The following is a 15,706-nucleotide window of genomic DNA, read 5'->3' on the forward strand; positions in this document are numbered from 1 at the left end:
TCTCTTGCTCAAGGCCATTCATGGCCATTCGCTCGGACAACACAAACTGGAGTAATCTATAGTGGGCTCTTTGTTAGCCAACCAAAACCACCTGGAGAGGGATATACTACCGTCTCCTCCGTACAAGAAGTATCAATCTACGAATCCAACCTTCCGATTGCTTCCCAGCCCCCGAGATCATCCCAACCACCCTTATACTCCTCCTATACTACTACCATACGTTCCTCCCGTGCACTCTGTATCTGATCCTCCAGACTAGCGCGGTGCGCGGTGCGCTGTGCTGAGCCCTGCTAAGACGAATATCCGTTGGCTACCATGGCTCCCGTCCCGATCCCCCCTGCACCAATCGCATAGCCATTCAATCACGGGCAATGCCAGGGCGCCTGCACCGCGCCGGTTTGGAGCGCAACGAGGGCATGATAGGATGATCCGTCGTAGGCCTTTGCGCTCCACGCGTGAATTGACTGTCAAGCCTATTTTTATATCTCGCACGGGCTATTATTCCATCCATGGAGGACCATAATATTACTGAGGGCTAGAATTCTTTAGACAGGACAGAGTAGAAAGTATAGACCATTGCGAAGTATAAGGCGCCGTGCGGTATTCAGGACAAGTCCGTTATTGGTGGATTGAGTATATACTCCGACAAACCCACTCTCTACTCTACTCCTGCATAGACAGAGATCTCATGTATCCACATCAACACAAGAAACGGCAAAGTACAGACTCGTCAAGACCCGTCAATAAGCAGTCCCCCGATCCTGTCACAGCCGCGACACGCCCCGCTCGCCATTCAAGAATGCCCCCGCCCGCATCTCTGCAGGCTTCGTCAGCAAGCTGGGTAGTTTGGAGGCGAATTCGCGGAAGTAGGCGCTCTTCACATGCGTCGCGATAGCAGCTTGGTCCTTGTATCTGAAGTAGGCGCGTTCGTTAGGAATTTCTGGGTTGGTTGTACAGTACTCCGTCGTGCGGGTAAATATGCCGAGGCACGACGGGATGAGGGGAGGGAAAGGGATTTAGGATGGCAAGGCGCGGTGGCAACGAGAAGGTGAACTGATTGAATATCAAAGAGGCCACCACCTGTAGCGAAACTCACCTCTCGACAATGACAATCTCGTTCTTGTCTTGGACTTTGACCGCGTAGTAGACCAGGGTGTCCGGCTCGTGTTCTTGAACTTTCTTGACGACACCGGTGACGAGCGCGGCAACCTATGGAAAGAGACATTGCACGGTTAGATTTTAGCACCCGTCATCAAATAATCAACGTGTCGAACCTCTTCGAATTTCTCTGGCTTGGGGTAAAGAATGGCGACGTTGTTAATCCCGGACATGGTGGCGCTGATAGTTGATGAGCACGTTAGTGAATAATGCTATTTGGAGTCCATCCATTGACGGAGACTAACGGGGAGATAGATATTCGTAGACTGGATTGTAATTGAGCACCTGGAATAGAATGGAGGGAAAAGATGCGAAGTGATTTCTCTCGAGTCTGTGAAATAGGCAAGATGTGTCAGATTCCTTAACCGGCAACCTCGGCCAGAGTCCCAGAGTCGGTGGGTCCCTCACGGAGTGATGAGGCGATCAGATCGGGGTCTCCAGATTGTCTCCTCTCTCTTTTTTCAGCTGCATGTCGGGGATTTTCGAGGATATGACAGATGTGGCTCTTGGAGAAGCCATGCAATAGAGTATGATAGGACTTGAAGAATATCTCAATCTCGTATAGATTTGCGTACCGTTATGAGCCATGCGTCAGGCTAGAAATAACGGCATTGCTCTCTACTGTTCAGAAGGGAGCTAAGTTGTGAAACTCGGACGATGCGCCCGCCATAACCTTAATCATGGTTTCATCCATGGACGCTGTCCTGCAAGCAAGCGGATTACAAAAGATACATACAGTAAAGATTTGAATGCTAGCTCCATATAACATCTAGCAAGGTAGAACAGTGGTTGTAATTGATCAAATAGATTGGTATAGCCGAATAGATTTTGCTCGATGATCCCCCATTCATAGGACAGGATCGCCTTTTGTCTCCAAAGTATTGAATGAGGGCATTGCACTGTAAACCCGGTTGAGGGATTCAGTTCTGAACAGAGCCCTATTTCGGATGGATATAGCCAACACTTATAGCACAGGGAATACGGGTCAATACCAAGGATAGCTGGTCTACCATGAATCACTACAAACAACGGTCTGATGTGGATACTCAGATGCTCACCAGATACTAGATTCTGACTAAATAGCAGAATCGGACCGACAGCTCCCCACACAACGGGCTGACGTATCTTCAAGGGGTTAACGCTGAATAGTCATCACAAGTCCCCGGTATTTAACTAGCATCTCTAACCCTAATTAAGGTGCAGGACTGCTTGGCCATTGTGGAGAATCTACCAAGTATGTCTACTATATAGAGCTTGTTTCATCTTCCACCACTCTGTATCAATACAGTACTTTATTCTCAAGCCAGGCACATTGGACCATCCCAGGATTTGCCGGATTGTGGCTGGGGCTCCAATTACGTCTTCCGTCTCCGGCCAGGAACAGGGTGGACCGGACCACTGGACACGCGGGCGGTCGCTACCCAACGTCCCTGAAGGATCTCTTGACCACATCCCCCTCCCCAAAAACTTATATAGACCTGGTTGGTCCCCACGACTTCTGGTTCTATCAGCACAGAGGATCTTCAGTTCATCACAGTATCCAACAAAGCCACACAGACACAGACCCTCCCAAAAAAGCAGGCTCCAGCATTCTATTCCGGACCCGCCGCGCTGTGACGACTGACCTCGTTGATCGCCCCCAACTTCCACTCCCCACTGCCAAGCAATCGGTTTCTGGGTGTCATTTGATAATAATAGCTCCAGCCTGTAGTGGCTTGGTGGCTTGTGAATTTCCCTCCCCTCCTGCTAATATCCTACAACCCTTCCTCGTGAAGACCTCTCCGTGTCTACAATGTCCGACACGGCCCTTTCTGAACCAACGGCGCTCCCTGCGCTCTCCGATGCGCCTCCATCCAGTGCCGGTCGCTCCTCCGGCACGGCGGCACCACTCGACCAGCCGCCGCCACAGGCCGCCATTTCCGATGAGCTCAAGGCTCGTCTGGACAAAGTGTTATACTCCGAGGTGAGTACCAATGGCAGCCAGAGACACGCGACACCAGTCGCGCAGCAACCAAGAGCCTTGCCCCTTTGTGCTAACACTGTCGTTTCCGCATTGTAGATCGGAATCACCACTCTCCTGGCTCGATTGAAGCAGAGCGTGGCCTCTGCTAGGGTACGTCATTGTTGATAAACCACGCGTCTCCTCTTCGACCGAAAAACCGAATGCGCTAATGCACCGACGCACAGGATTTCTCAACCTTTTTGAAGAAACGAGGTGCCCTGGAGGAGGAGCATGCTCAGGGGCTGCGGAAGCTGTCTCGTGCCGTTAACGATGCTGCGCAACGCACCGAGAACCGACAGGGCACCTACAGCTCCAGCTATAAAGATATACACCGCCTGCAAGAGCGCATGGCCGATCATGGCTTGCAATTCTCCGTCTCCCTCCAGCAAATGGCCGATGATCTGCACGAGCTGTCGACCAATATTGAACGGGGTCGCAAGCAGTGGAAACAGACTGGATTGGCGGCAGAGAAAAAGGTCATTGATGCTGAAGCTCAGTCTGAAAAGGCAAAGGCCAAATACGAGTCATTGGCGGAGCAGTATGATCGCGTTCGAACGGGTGACAAGGCCGGTGGAAAGTTTGGCTTGAAGGGTCACAAGTCGGCGGCTCAGCATGAAGAGGATCTTTTGCGTAAGGTCCAGCATGCTGATAGTGACTATGCTTCCAAGGTCCAGGCAGCCCAGGCGGCGCGCCAGGAATTGGTGTCTACCCATCGGCCACAGGCAGTGCAAAACCTCCAGCAGTTGATTGCAGAGTGTGACTCGGGGTTGACCCTACAACAGCAAAAGTTTGGTAAGTTGGGAGGTTCTCATCGCGTGCTTACCTATGGTTGTTTCCCGCCAATTAGGTAGATAATGGGCTAATACATTGCAGCTACCTTCAGCGAGAAGCTGCTCCTTGGCCAAGGTCTTTGTGTCAGCCCTATGAAGGCGGAGAATGGAGCCCTTGTCCCGAAGAGTCTGGCCGAGGTGGTCCACCAGGTTGACAACCAGAAGGACTTCCATGACTTTATCCTCAGCCACGAGGGGAATCCAGGTGCCGTCAGCGGACCAGAGGTCAAGTATGAGCGGCATCCAACCCTAGGAGGCGGCCCAGCCGTAGCACCAGCCGCAGGCCCGCCGTCTCAGACGAGCACCCAAGCCAAACAACAATCTACCTTGCCCGGAACTTTCTCTCAGCCCACCATCGCTTCTCCAGCTAGTCAACCACCCCAGAGTAGCACAGATCGTTTCCAACCACTTCCCTACCCAACACAGGGGGAGCCTCTCTCGGCACCTCCGTCACAAGCACCGTACCCCGTCTCCGGTCCCCCTGCTCACGAACCTGCACCAGCTCCAGTTCACCCTCCAGCGCCAATGATGGGTGGTTCAGCTCCCCTGATGCCAGGTCCCCCACCAATGGACCGGGCTGCTCTGCAGTCCAGCCTGCCACCGCTGAAGCCAGTGTTTGGCGTATCTTTGAATGACCTGTATGCTCGAGATGGAACCGCGGTGCCCTTCATCGTCTACCAGTGCTTCCAGGCCGTGGAGCTCTTTGGTCTTGAGAACGAGGGTATCTACCGTCTCTCCGGCAGTGCCAATCATATCAACCATATGAAGGCAGTCTTCGACAACGGTCAGTTCAACTTGGTTGAGTTTTTTTCTTTCTGTGACCTCTATACTAAATGATTACATGTCCAGATGCCTCTAAGGTCGATTTTACCAGCCCGGAGAACTTCTACCATGATGTCAACAGCGTGGCAGGCCTTGTCAAGCAGTTCTTCCGGGACCTGCCTGAGCCGCTGTTCACTTCGCAGTTCTACTCCCAGTTCATCGATGCTGCTCGTAAGTTTCGAATCATGCGCTGCTTCTACATGTAAGACTGACAAGATGACTTTTCAGGTATCGAGGATGATACCCAGCGCCGCGACTCGTGCCACGCGCTCATCAACAGCCTTCCCGATGCCCACTATGCCACTCTGCGGGCTGTCATCCTGGTAAGTTACTAGTCATTGCTCATGTCAAGAACGAGCCATACTGATCGCATCGCAGCACCTGAACAAGGTCCAGGAGCACTACACCTCGAACCGCATGAACGCCGGCAACCTGGCCATCTGCTTCGGGTATGTTACTAGCTTTCGTCTCGGTTTTATATTGTAGCTAACATTACGATAGACCGACCCTGATGGGCGCCAACTCCGGCGGCAACATCGCCGATGCAGGCTGGCAAGTCCGCGTGATCGAGACAATCCTCAACAACACCTTCCAGATCTTCGATGACGACTAAATCATTCGCCCAAGTCTCATCAGACGATCACAAGTATCTTTTCTTCGGGTCTCATCGTCTCTCTTCGCGCCGTGATAACCCCGAGAGCAGTCTCGGGTTCGGTATCACCATCTAGTCTCTTGTTCCAGGATCCCCCTATGTCTTTTTCCCTTGACATTCCCGAATGTTGTTTTCCCCCGTCCGATTCCCAATCACGTTTTGATCCCACCGCATGTCCCGTCCCCGTCGTTGTGCTTCCAGATCTCCCTGAATGGCATGTGTCTGCTTCACTCTGCTCATCTGTCTCCTGCGCATGCCGGGTCGAGCGTAACTGTGTAATACACGCTAATGCCCCCTTGCTTTTTTTGATTATTCTTGTACATAAACACCCACTCTGTTTCTCCGTATTCGGCGTCCGCGCCTGTGTGGGACTTGCTTAGTTTCTTCCCATCACGTTAAATCTACGATGACCCATTCTAAATGGCATTTCTTGATAATTGCAAAAAAGTAGCGAGTGGATAGGTTTTGTACGCGTCGCCGGTTTGTCAGTCGCCTTGTTCTTTGGTCTATCCATACTCCAACCCTAGAACAATGATGGTCAACTCTACAAGCAATAGAGGTAAAAATGGACTGAGCCACGGCACTCAATATGGACTATAATACATGAGTTGGTAGATGCTCTATATGACTGGCTAGATATGACAAATTTATAAGTGGACAAGATAAACGCCCCAGGCAAACATCAGACCGCGACTAATGTTGCCAATCCCGCTCTCCAACAAGGATACGACGTGTACCCGGGAGATGAGACAATTGATAACCGTTAACACAGGGTGGAGAAAAAGAGAAAGAAGAAAAGGGGGGGGGGGTTCAGGAGACAGGGGGCTGCCCGGTCTAAAGACTACCGCCACCAGGTCCCATGTTCTTTATAGCCTCGAGACGCTCCAGGGCAGTGAGACCCGGGGCAAAGGCTGGGTCGGTGTTCAGGGTCTTCATATCAGTTGCCTGGGTAGTACCCCAGATCTGCCAGTCGGCGTGCTTGCCGTGCCAGATAAGTTGCTGGATAACGACGTACTCGACGCAATCCTGTTCCTTGGCGGGGGCGACCTCTCGTCCGCCGACGAGAGTGGTCATGGACTGTCTGGAAGCTAGACGGACGACCATCTGGCGGATACCGGAGTTGGACATGTCGGGGATTTTGACGGCGCGGTCTGCCATGACGCGTACGCCGCTGAATTTTCTGCCGACTAGTTTCCAGACGATCCTCTCGTTTGCGCGGCGGTTCTGGATTTGGTTGGTGAGTTTTTGGGCGAGCTTTTCGCAGCAGATGCGTTTGATTTCAGGGATGTTTCCACTGGGGTTTCTTATGTTAGAGGAGGTGGATTGGAGTGTGCGGGTGCTGTTGAGGGTTGAAGGCTTACTCGGCAAGGTTGGAGTACATCCGGGTGTACAAGGTCTTGGCGATCATTTTTCGGGGGATGCGATGGAAGATCTTGAAGAAGGGAATGGTGATGGGTCCAATACGGGGCTTTTGCAATTGGTCTGCGATGAAGGGGACATTAATTAGGTCCCTCTTGCAGTACATCAGAACACTGGAGTCAGAATTAGCCAACGGGTACATCCTATTTTCTTGTCCTGGTCCTCGTGTCTGATTGTCCAAGCGAACAAAGCACAATTACGACAAAATTCCACAACTCACCTGGCGTAACCCTGGAAGACACTCTTCAACCAAGTCCATTCCATCCGGAGCCGGTCCCGCGGTTCCTGGAAAATCGAGGGCATGTCCTTCCACATCGGCCGCACAAAGGTACCCGGCAGCAGACCAATATCATTCGGCAGCTGGTGCATCATCACATCCTTTGCACGGGACTTCATCGACGGTTGCGCAGGGGAGCTGGGCTTGAAGTTTTGCGATCGGTAGGCCCATCGTTGCGCCGCCGCCGAGAAGGAACGGCATTGCTGGTACTGCGAGCCGGAGGCGAAGGACTGGGCGATCAGGGAGATAGGTCGGGCGCTGGGGAATATGGTGCCCACCGGAAGACGCATGGAAGACGCCATTGCGAGCTGCGACTCGGGGCCGGAGGAGGGTTTCTTGATCGCATCGAGGCGGAGAAGGAGAATCTTGGAAAATCCGCGGATGGTCACGTGCTGTCTCCGCGATTTCGCAGGCCCCAATTATTGATGGGAAGCTTGTCGACAGCGAAGGGGTCCTCGCTGAAACACGATACACACACCTCTCCACTCCTCCTTTTTGAAGTTTTGCAAAATTTGCGCTACTACTTCCTTGAACCTCTCATATCTTGCGGTCCGATATCACTGGTTCTCCTCAACCGGGTGCTCCATACTCGGTCCCTACGTGAAATCATCCACCGATTAGGGGACTCGGCCTACTCGACACGTCGCGTGCTTGAATCAAACCACCTTCACTCCTTTTTACAACAACACAACACCACCAATATACCTCTCCAAACGGATCCTGCGCGGCGGCCGCATATGCTGCGACCAAGTCTAAAGGCTGGCTCCTCTCCGTAATGCCTCACCACCACCATACTCACCCCCCGCCCAAGCAACCAGCCCGCCAGACCTGAACCGAGCGCGAGCGCCAGCGCTCATCCCCCCCGAGCTCCTCCAGACAAACCATCTGCCCTCGCTGCAGGGCCATTTTCTCAAAGAAGTGGCGTCTCTAACAACCCCGGCCGTCGTCCCGCCGTCCCCGAGCTCCGACACATCCCACACCCCGCTCGGCAGTGATGCGGGCCAGACTACGTCTTCACCGCTGCATCCGCGAGTAGCGGTGATACTGGGCGTTGACCGCAGATGGCACATTCCTCTGCTGGTATGCCGGGCATTGAGTACCCTGCCTGCGGCGTGGTGGGGGCTGCGGTGTGCGTTCACCTTCTTGGCTGAGCTGCTGCATATCAGGCCGGGGATGGGAAGGGAGGGCTGGGCGGCGGCCATTGTCGGGAGTGTGGGACAGGAGTGGGATGTCGAGAGGAGGTTTCGGGTTACGGAGGTTGCGCTGGCAATTATGTGGGTATGTAGAGCTGTTTTTTATGCTTTGCGCAATTGGAGATCGTGTGGCTAATCTTTTTTGATCGGCAGTGCTGTGCATCCGCATATCTTTCTTATTTCTTTGCTGATTGTATGATGTCTCGATGGTGGGTGATCCCTTCTATCAACTCGAGCTGTCTATATGCCTCGGTGCTGGATCTCAATCGCTTACTGACCTCTCTCTCTCTGCTACAGGCTTTTGAATTACACCCCGCCTGCCGTTGTAATCCGGCTTTTGACAACGAACGGGTTAATTGCATATATCACTTCATGGGTTCTCTATCTTTCCGGCGCATCTTCTGATCCACGACTTCTTCTACCCGCCTGGATCTCCATTACAACCGTACGTCGTGACCCCAACCATGAGACACTCACACTCAAGCTTGAGGTACCTAGTGACCATGACTACTAACCCTTGACCATCATCAAAACCCAGACCCTAACATTCGTCTACCACGCAACACAAAACCACGCCACAATCAAACGCGAAACAGCCGCCTCCTTACTCGTTGTCTCCGTCGCCAGTTTCCTCAGCATGTCCTCGCTCCTCCTCCAGCTCCATCTAACCCGCGAGAATGAACCCGAAGTCCCCGTCTTCGTCATCACCCGCAAACTATGGGACTGGGCCGTCGCCATCTTCCTGCGCATGCGAGTCGCGGATGGTCGAGCCGTCGGTGAACTATAACTTTGTTTTCATCTAGTGTCCTGCCTTCTCTTCACCTTCTCACCTTTTCCCCCGGACCACACCCGGACTCGCTTCCCCTCTCCGTGGGGCTTACCTTCTTCTTCTACCACTTTTCGGAGTTATATTGCTATTATCCCTTTGATCCCCCCACCCGCTTTTGACTTGCTCTCCATTAAATCCATTTTAAGAGACGGAATTCCCAGCCAGATATATTGGTCGTGTCTGTCAATGAAAACTGCCACGGAGAAAAGGGGGCGTGAAATTGGGCTGGATTTGTATATTCTCGGGCGGCTTCGATGGTTATTTTGCGGATTTGATGGATTCCCCGTTTACCTACCTCAGCACCTCATCCTACCCTACCCCGTACTCCCTTCCGTGTCCAGCTGGACTAGCTTTTTTTCTTTTTGTACTTCATCGATCTTTGATAGATCTAATTCTACTATTTTGATTCAACGTGACCTCCTATCCTTGTAATATAACTCCGTAGTTCTTGAGGGGAAAGACTACTAGATCTGGTAGCCAGTCCAAGTCATTATACTCACTTTACGAATTGTGCTACAGGTTCTAGGTGGTTCGGCAAATTCAAAGAGCAGTTCATGTTTCATCGTTTCCAAGATAATACTGCTCGACATGCAAGAGGCATGAAAGGAGCGAGAACAGTAGGAAGAATAGGGAAGACGGTAGAGACCGACAAGGCCGAGCGCAACCAGCAACAGAGCACACCCCGTATTCAAAGGACTGGATCTCCTCGAACAGCAACCCAGACAACTCAGTCCAAGTCCAGGGTCCAGCTAAGTACCCGGACCGAACCAGTGACAGGGAACTGTCGCTCCAGAACAGCAGAAGGAAAGGAAGAAGAAAATATGGCAAACACACAGGGCAAAGTGGTGAATGAAAGATAAAAATTCAATAGAATGAGAAAAAGCATCGTCTGTCGATGCAGATATGGGTATCTACCAACGCCTCGTTCCGTCATGATCCCGTTCTTGGATAAGAATAAAAGTCGAAAGGAGATGAACACGCTTAACCCTGTCGATCATGCTGAATCGACATCGCCGAGGACATCATGGGGGTGGAAAGCGGGGTAAAAGCGTGTCATAGCTTCTTGACAAGGCCCACGTCTAATACGCCAGGCACAAAGTGGTGGGGGACAGAAAGCAAGAGATTTGACCGATGGATTGGGCCGGCTTGGAGCACGGCCGGCGGTTTAAGGGGACACATGGCGTGCTTCCTATTCCTACCGCTCACAGGGCAACATAGACTGGGAAGAAGGGACCGGAACAAGGCATGGTGACGGGATTAGAACCCATGGACCTGGAGGGTGGTGAGTCAGATATGGATTGCATATAGCAACGGAATAAAAGGAGACGTACCTTGATGGTCTTGGCATCCAGCTCGAGGCCTTCCTTCTTGTCGGTCAAGAACTCCTGGACATCCTTACGCTGATCTCCTTGAAGCTGAATCACCTCACCCATCTCAGTGTCAGCGACGATGGTGCCATTGCAAGCTGGACGATCATTAGTATTTGATCTGAGTAACCCGCTAGTGGCAGCGACGATGGAAGAAGAGATGGAACATACCGAACTTCTTCTTGATGACCTTCAAAATCTTCTTCTGGTCAAACTTCTTGGGAAGACCCTGAACAGTAGTCAGAGTCTTACGACCATTGCGCTCTGTACAGGATTAGCATGTGGCTCAAAGTGATGTGCTCCGTCTTGGCGCCAGACGCGGCGACCGTGACGATCAGCGACCGCGGGGTAGGATTGTGCGACATACGCTGAATCCGTATATGGATGTAATTCTGCGACTGTTTAGTCTCGCCGGTGTCTTCGTCGGCTTCGGCGAAGGGGTCTGTGAGACAAGATAACATGTCAGCCTTGGTCCAATACTAAATCTCTACCCCGCCGCAACACCGCTGGACGGTGAGGCTGAGCCACGAGACCCTTTGACCAGGCAGTCCAACACCACAGACAACATTCAAAGACTCCGTCTCTGGTGACAGAATGTAGACTTTGGTGGAGGCCCAGCCTGGTGTGTCTGTCTGGGGAGTGTGTTTGAGGCATGCTCACGCGCCCACAGGAGTAGGGGGGAGGTGGCGACTCACCAAAGGTCTTGAGGTTTTCGATGGACATAAACTCGGCGTATGTCCTGGACGGATTTAAAGTGGGTTTTTGTAAAGAGCGCGAAGGGGGGAGATTTAGTATCTCTTAAAAAGATGAGTGATCGGAGCGTGTGGAGAGTGAAGAGTCGGAGTGAACTGGTTGAAGGTCGGAGAAGAATCAGAAGGAAGAGAGCGGCAAAGCCTTTTGAGGCCTGTGGGGGGAAGGCGGTGTGTGACTAAGCGACCCCTCCAGGTTTCTTTGACTCCAGACAACGCATCTCGTAATTTACGATTGGCAGGGATTAATACCTCTAATTATAAATGAATGAACAAGAGCTATAGAAGATGGAACCCAAAGACCCAAAGATTTACAATATGTGTCATTCAAAATAGAGGGAGAACGGCGTAGAATGTTGGCGGTTGTAGAGACTGACAGCCTCTCCAACGGCTGAAGCACAGCCACGGGTGTTATCGCAGGGTATAGACAGTGCTGCCAAAGAAGGAACGATGGCCATCGCACAAGAATTGTCCTAGAATAGTATTACACGAAGAGAATCCACTCGAATATCGGTACAAAACGAGCCAACGAGTGTGGACGGCCACCACGACTAGGTATGCCGAGTCAACCAGGGCCATTACCCGTTCCTCTAGTCGACAAGACACGACTGCATACAGAACAAGATACAGACGTATTAGGCTCGTTGTATTGGTAACAAAAGGTATCACAAGAGAGTAGGAGGCTTAAGGGGAAGGCGAAGGAGCCGGGGGAGCGGCAGCGGAGCCCTTGGCGACCTGCGGAGGCAGGAACAGGGGGAAGTAGGTCTGCAAGGAACGGTCAGAAGACTGGTGAGAGGGTAATGGTGGGGTATAATAGTGGATGCACGTACAACGGCCAGCGCCATCACTACAGGAAGACCACGAGATTAGTTTGGGGTTTCGACAAGATGACTCGACGGGGGAAAAAGAAGACATGGGCCGGACACGTACAGGACATGAAGACAGACATGTAGGCTGGGGTGGCAGCGTTCTTCTTCTGCTCGGGGGACTCGGCGAGCCAGGTCTGAAGCGAAAAGACGAAGGAGACCCTGAGAGGGGGAGAGTATGGTTAGTGGGAGTTATGGACCATTTTCACTTGGAGCATGGTACGTACCAGCCGATCATTCTGTATCGCAGTGATCGTTAATGAGGGATTTCTATACTGGTCAATTGGCCGGTTGAGGCTCACCTGTTCCGCATGAACATCTAAATATAATCGCGAGTCAGCTAAAAAGGGTTCTCGATGAGCACGGGATCATGATCCACCTACCGCTGCCATTGGCATCGTGCTCGACATGGTACCTGTCGCAGATCTTTGTCAGAACATTATAACCCTCTTGTATGTGCGCAGACCCCTGGACTCCGCCTAGGGTGATTGGTGAGGTCTCGCGTACTGGACATGTCGGCATCATTGGTGCTCTTGGGCGGGTCGACGTAGGGGATCGCTGCGGCGTGGTTCAAGGTTAGCCAGACGGAATTCAAAAAGGAAACGTAGCAATTCGTAGATTAACTCACCGAGATCCGCGCGCCGCATATCCTTGGTTGACGCCATGATTGGAGCTGTGGGATTGATGGTGGTGAAGGGGAAGGAGAAGTCGTGAAGCGGCAACCCCCAAATGCCAAGACCAGTGGCCCAGTTGGGCTAGACTCGACGCATGGGGAACTCCGAAGAGCGGAATCGTGGGGGGAAAGAGATAGGAATGGAGAGAGATAGGGAATTAGATCGCGTTGAGTGTACAATTGTGAGATTTTTCGAGACGATCTCGTGTTATGGATATCTATGGTATACATCTCTGTAGCAAGGTATACAGCCCGCGTTACGAAATCGAATCTACAAGTCCTGGGCATCGAACTATCCGACAGCGATCCGCTCGAATCTGGGGACGATCTCCCATTACACGGGGGAGTCGGTGAGCGCGGAACTCGATTTCCCTGGGCTTGTTTGAGCCAGCCATGTCCTGTAGATCGCAGATCGATGCATGATCTGTCGCTTGTCTATTCGCACTAGAGCAGGAGGGACAGACGTGGACAAACGTCCAGCACAGCGAAAGCGATAGGCAACCCAGATCCACTGATCCATCATCCAGCATATCAGACTGTGATCGGATCCTCCCTCCTTGCATTCGGCATGGCCAAGGCGACACGGCACACTGCATGCGACCACATCACCAACCGACCCGGCATCTCCGACGGTATTCTCCCCGTTAGGAATTTCCGATGGAGGGCTGGATGGTGCCACAGGAGAGGGAGGAGAGCAACGGGTAAAAATATATTCGCCGTATGACTCTACTGGAGTCGCGCATCACGTGTGGTGGCCACGGATGGTGGGCCGATACGGAATGTGGACGCGCATGGGGCAATGTTATTGAATAATAATATTGAAATAAGGGAAGGATGTAGTCGCTACGAGGACACAAGCTGACAGCAAGATCCAGCCCAGCGATAAGCCGAACCCCCTCGGGTAACTGGAGGGATTCGCTGTAGCTGCGCCGGGGGCGTAAGCGGAGGAGATTTGTCCTGGTCCAAACCCCGACTAGGACTGTGCCTCAAAGACCGAGCGACCGGGAGCCATCCCTAATGGCCGTGAGCTGGAACCTGTTCATATGTAATTTGAATGGGCGGTTCGTGCTTTAGACACGGGCGTGACCGGAGTTAGATCCGGATTACTTAATGACAAGATAGGTGGAACTATCAGGATCTAGCAGAGAAATGGCGAAATGTTAAAAGAAAATGATGGCGAGACTCTCGCTCGTGAGTTTATTCGCTTAAAGTATGGAGTAGGTTGCTCCGAGGAAGACGTGGAAGGCTATTCCCGAATCTGATTTGTTTCTTTGATGCACTTGACTACCGGAGCATAGCCGGCCTTAGAAAGTCTTGTCTTAGGAGTTCAAAGCCAGTTTCCAGTTTCGGAAGGGAGATGCGACGGGGGTTGGGCCATACCTGCTTGGAAAGGATTTTATCAATCCTAATGCGGTTTTCCTATCTACTTTTTGGGGCTTACTTAGTAAGTGTATATAAGCAACTAGTTAAATAACTAACTTAATTAGTTAAGTTAACTAGAAATGGATACAAGTACGGAGTCCAGGAGTATTATTATTATTGTTATTATTATTATCTTGTTATTATTCTTGTGCTACTCTCTCCGGTGAATATAATATCATAGGCCCCGTCGGGCGTCGGGTAAAACCGAGGGCAATTTAGGCTGTGCCACCTAGACGACTACGACTTGCTACTACTTGCCTACCTAGGTATGTATGTCCAGTGGGACTCCATAAGTTAGAGCCCCCAAAGAGAATTTGCATTTAAGATCTTAGAAAAAGGAGAAAGTTGAGTTTGGAGCTGGATCTCCTACTTGGTCTTTAGATTCAGACTTGTTGGACTGCCGCTGTGCTGTACCTACTGTATCCGTCTATCCGCCCAGTATGAAGCCAAGGGGAAAAAAAGCAAACAGGGCCGACAATTAGGGAATCTTCGATTCAGTCAATTCGACAAAGTTACCATTCAAAGAAAGGCTACTGTACTCCGTACATGGGGCGATCATGCCGGGATAATACTCGGTTCTTTAGTTGCCGCGCCGATCTAGCCGCGAAGCCCCGATCTGACTGTATTTCCGAAGAGAGAAGAATGGAGTACCATACAGAATGGAGTACCATACAGAATGGAGTACTGTACTGTACTCCATAGTAGTTCCGTCAAAGCATCCCCTAAATTGATACTGTGCACTTTACTCTGGATAGTCTGTATCATTAAGTATTATTACACAATCCAATCCACTCACTAGCTCACTACTTAACTGGGGGGTCACCCCAAGCGCGGTAGTTCGGTAATGACTCGGCCCAAAAGGGGGAAAGGGGGTTGGAGCTGATATCGTAGTTAGTGGACTTGTTGGAGGATTGATGGGTGTAACTTCCTCGATCCCATCAATCATGAAATGTAAGTGTATATAGCCGAGGAAAAGGAAGGGTGGCGGGGGAGAGAGACTGGAATCGAGGAGTCCCCGGATCCAACATGCAATCCAAATTGGATCCCATCTGCAGCGTGCTATTGTCTGATGCAGAGGCCGTCTGATTGAAAGAAACAGGGTCTCCATCAGACCATATCTTAGACATGTGGACAATACTCTTTACGATAGTCCCCGTGTAAAATACTATACTCGTCAAGCGCAGTCGATTCCGCCCGTCGATCCCGAGGTGGATCCCGCGGTGGACGTGGACAAGTGGACGGAGGCTGACGGACTCTTGTGACTTACGTTATCGCAGCCCATCTCATCCCATAAACACCCTCGCCCCGATAACGCCGTTCCCTTTCCTCCGATTCCTTGGATCCCTTCTCCACAACTCAACTTCTCTCCAAACTCTCCATTAAATCCACTTGTATACTATACCATTGAACCTCTGCTACCCATTCGGTCATCCTCCAGTCCATTCAA

General features: G+C 51.6%; 6 protein-coding genes across 6 annotated transcripts; 2 read left to right on the forward strand and 4 right to left on the reverse strand.

The window, feature by feature from the left end:
- Window positions 1-764: 764 nt before the first annotated feature.
- On the reverse strand, window positions 765-1,331 carry N7458_001697 (putative quinol monooxygenase; the record flags this gene model as incomplete). Its single annotated transcript, XM_056905080.1, has 3 exons — window positions 765-912; window positions 1,097-1,209; window positions 1,275-1,331. 3 exons carry the CDS (start codon window positions 1,329-1,331, stop codon window positions 765-767), a joined length of 318 nt encoding a protein of 105 aa, XP_056769187.1.
- Window positions 1,332-2,950: 1,619 nt separating this feature from the next.
- On the forward strand, window positions 2,951-5,425 carry rgd1 (putative Rho GTPase activator (Rgd1); the record flags this gene model as incomplete). Its single annotated transcript, XM_056905081.1, has 8 exons — window positions 2,951-3,121; window positions 3,218-3,271; window positions 3,346-3,952; window positions 4,034-4,774; window positions 4,840-4,983; window positions 5,041-5,135; window positions 5,191-5,261; window positions 5,314-5,425. The coding sequence occupies 8 exons, from the start codon at window positions 2,951-2,953 to the stop codon at window positions 5,423-5,425; spliced, it is 1,995 nt and encodes a 664-aa protein (XP_056769188.1).
- Window positions 5,426-6,298: 873 nt separating this feature from the next.
- On the reverse strand, window positions 6,299-7,462 carry N7458_001699 (uncharacterized protein; the record flags this gene model as incomplete). Its single annotated transcript, XM_056905082.1, has 3 exons — window positions 6,299-6,758; window positions 6,826-6,996; window positions 7,104-7,462. 3 exons carry the CDS (start codon window positions 7,460-7,462, stop codon window positions 6,299-6,301), a joined length of 990 nt encoding a protein of 329 aa, XP_056769189.1.
- An 871-nt stretch (window positions 7,463-8,333) lies between these two features.
- On the forward strand, window positions 8,334-9,140 carry N7458_001700 (uncharacterized protein; the record flags this gene model as incomplete). The annotated part of the gene is made up of 4 exons (XM_056905083.1): window positions 8,334-8,438; window positions 8,507-8,562; window positions 8,651-8,798; window positions 8,892-9,140. The coding sequence occupies 4 exons, from the start codon at window positions 8,334-8,336 to the stop codon at window positions 9,138-9,140; spliced, it is 558 nt and encodes a 185-aa protein (XP_056769190.1).
- Window positions 9,141-10,439: 1,299 nt separating this feature from the next.
- Window positions 10,440-11,272, reverse strand: N7458_001701 (translation initiation factor eIF1; the record flags this gene model as incomplete). The annotated part of the gene is made up of 5 exons (XM_056905084.1): window positions 10,440-10,454; window positions 10,514-10,647; window positions 10,721-10,813; window positions 10,917-10,991; window positions 11,245-11,272. The coding sequence occupies 5 exons, from the start codon at window positions 11,270-11,272 to the stop codon at window positions 10,440-10,442; spliced, it is 345 nt and encodes a 114-aa protein (XP_056769191.1).
- A 710-nt stretch (window positions 11,273-11,982) lies between these two features.
- N7458_001702 (uncharacterized protein) lies at window positions 11,983-12,829 on the reverse strand (the record flags this gene model as incomplete). Its single annotated transcript, XM_056905085.1, has 8 exons — window positions 11,983-12,063; window positions 12,129-12,145; window positions 12,229-12,326; window positions 12,392-12,403; window positions 12,467-12,483; window positions 12,548-12,579; window positions 12,672-12,722; window positions 12,793-12,829. 8 exons carry the CDS (start codon window positions 12,827-12,829, stop codon window positions 11,983-11,985), a joined length of 345 nt encoding a protein of 114 aa, XP_056769192.1.
- Between the last annotated feature and the right edge of the window lie 2,877 nt (window positions 12,830-15,706).

The sequence above is a fragment of the Penicillium daleae genome, assembly GCF_028827525.1.
Source record: "Penicillium daleae strain IBT 16125 chromosome Unknown utg000002l_segment0_segment0, whole genome shotgun sequence".
Taxonomy (NCBI): Eukaryota; Fungi; Ascomycota; class Eurotiomycetes; order Eurotiales; family Aspergillaceae; genus Penicillium; species Penicillium daleae.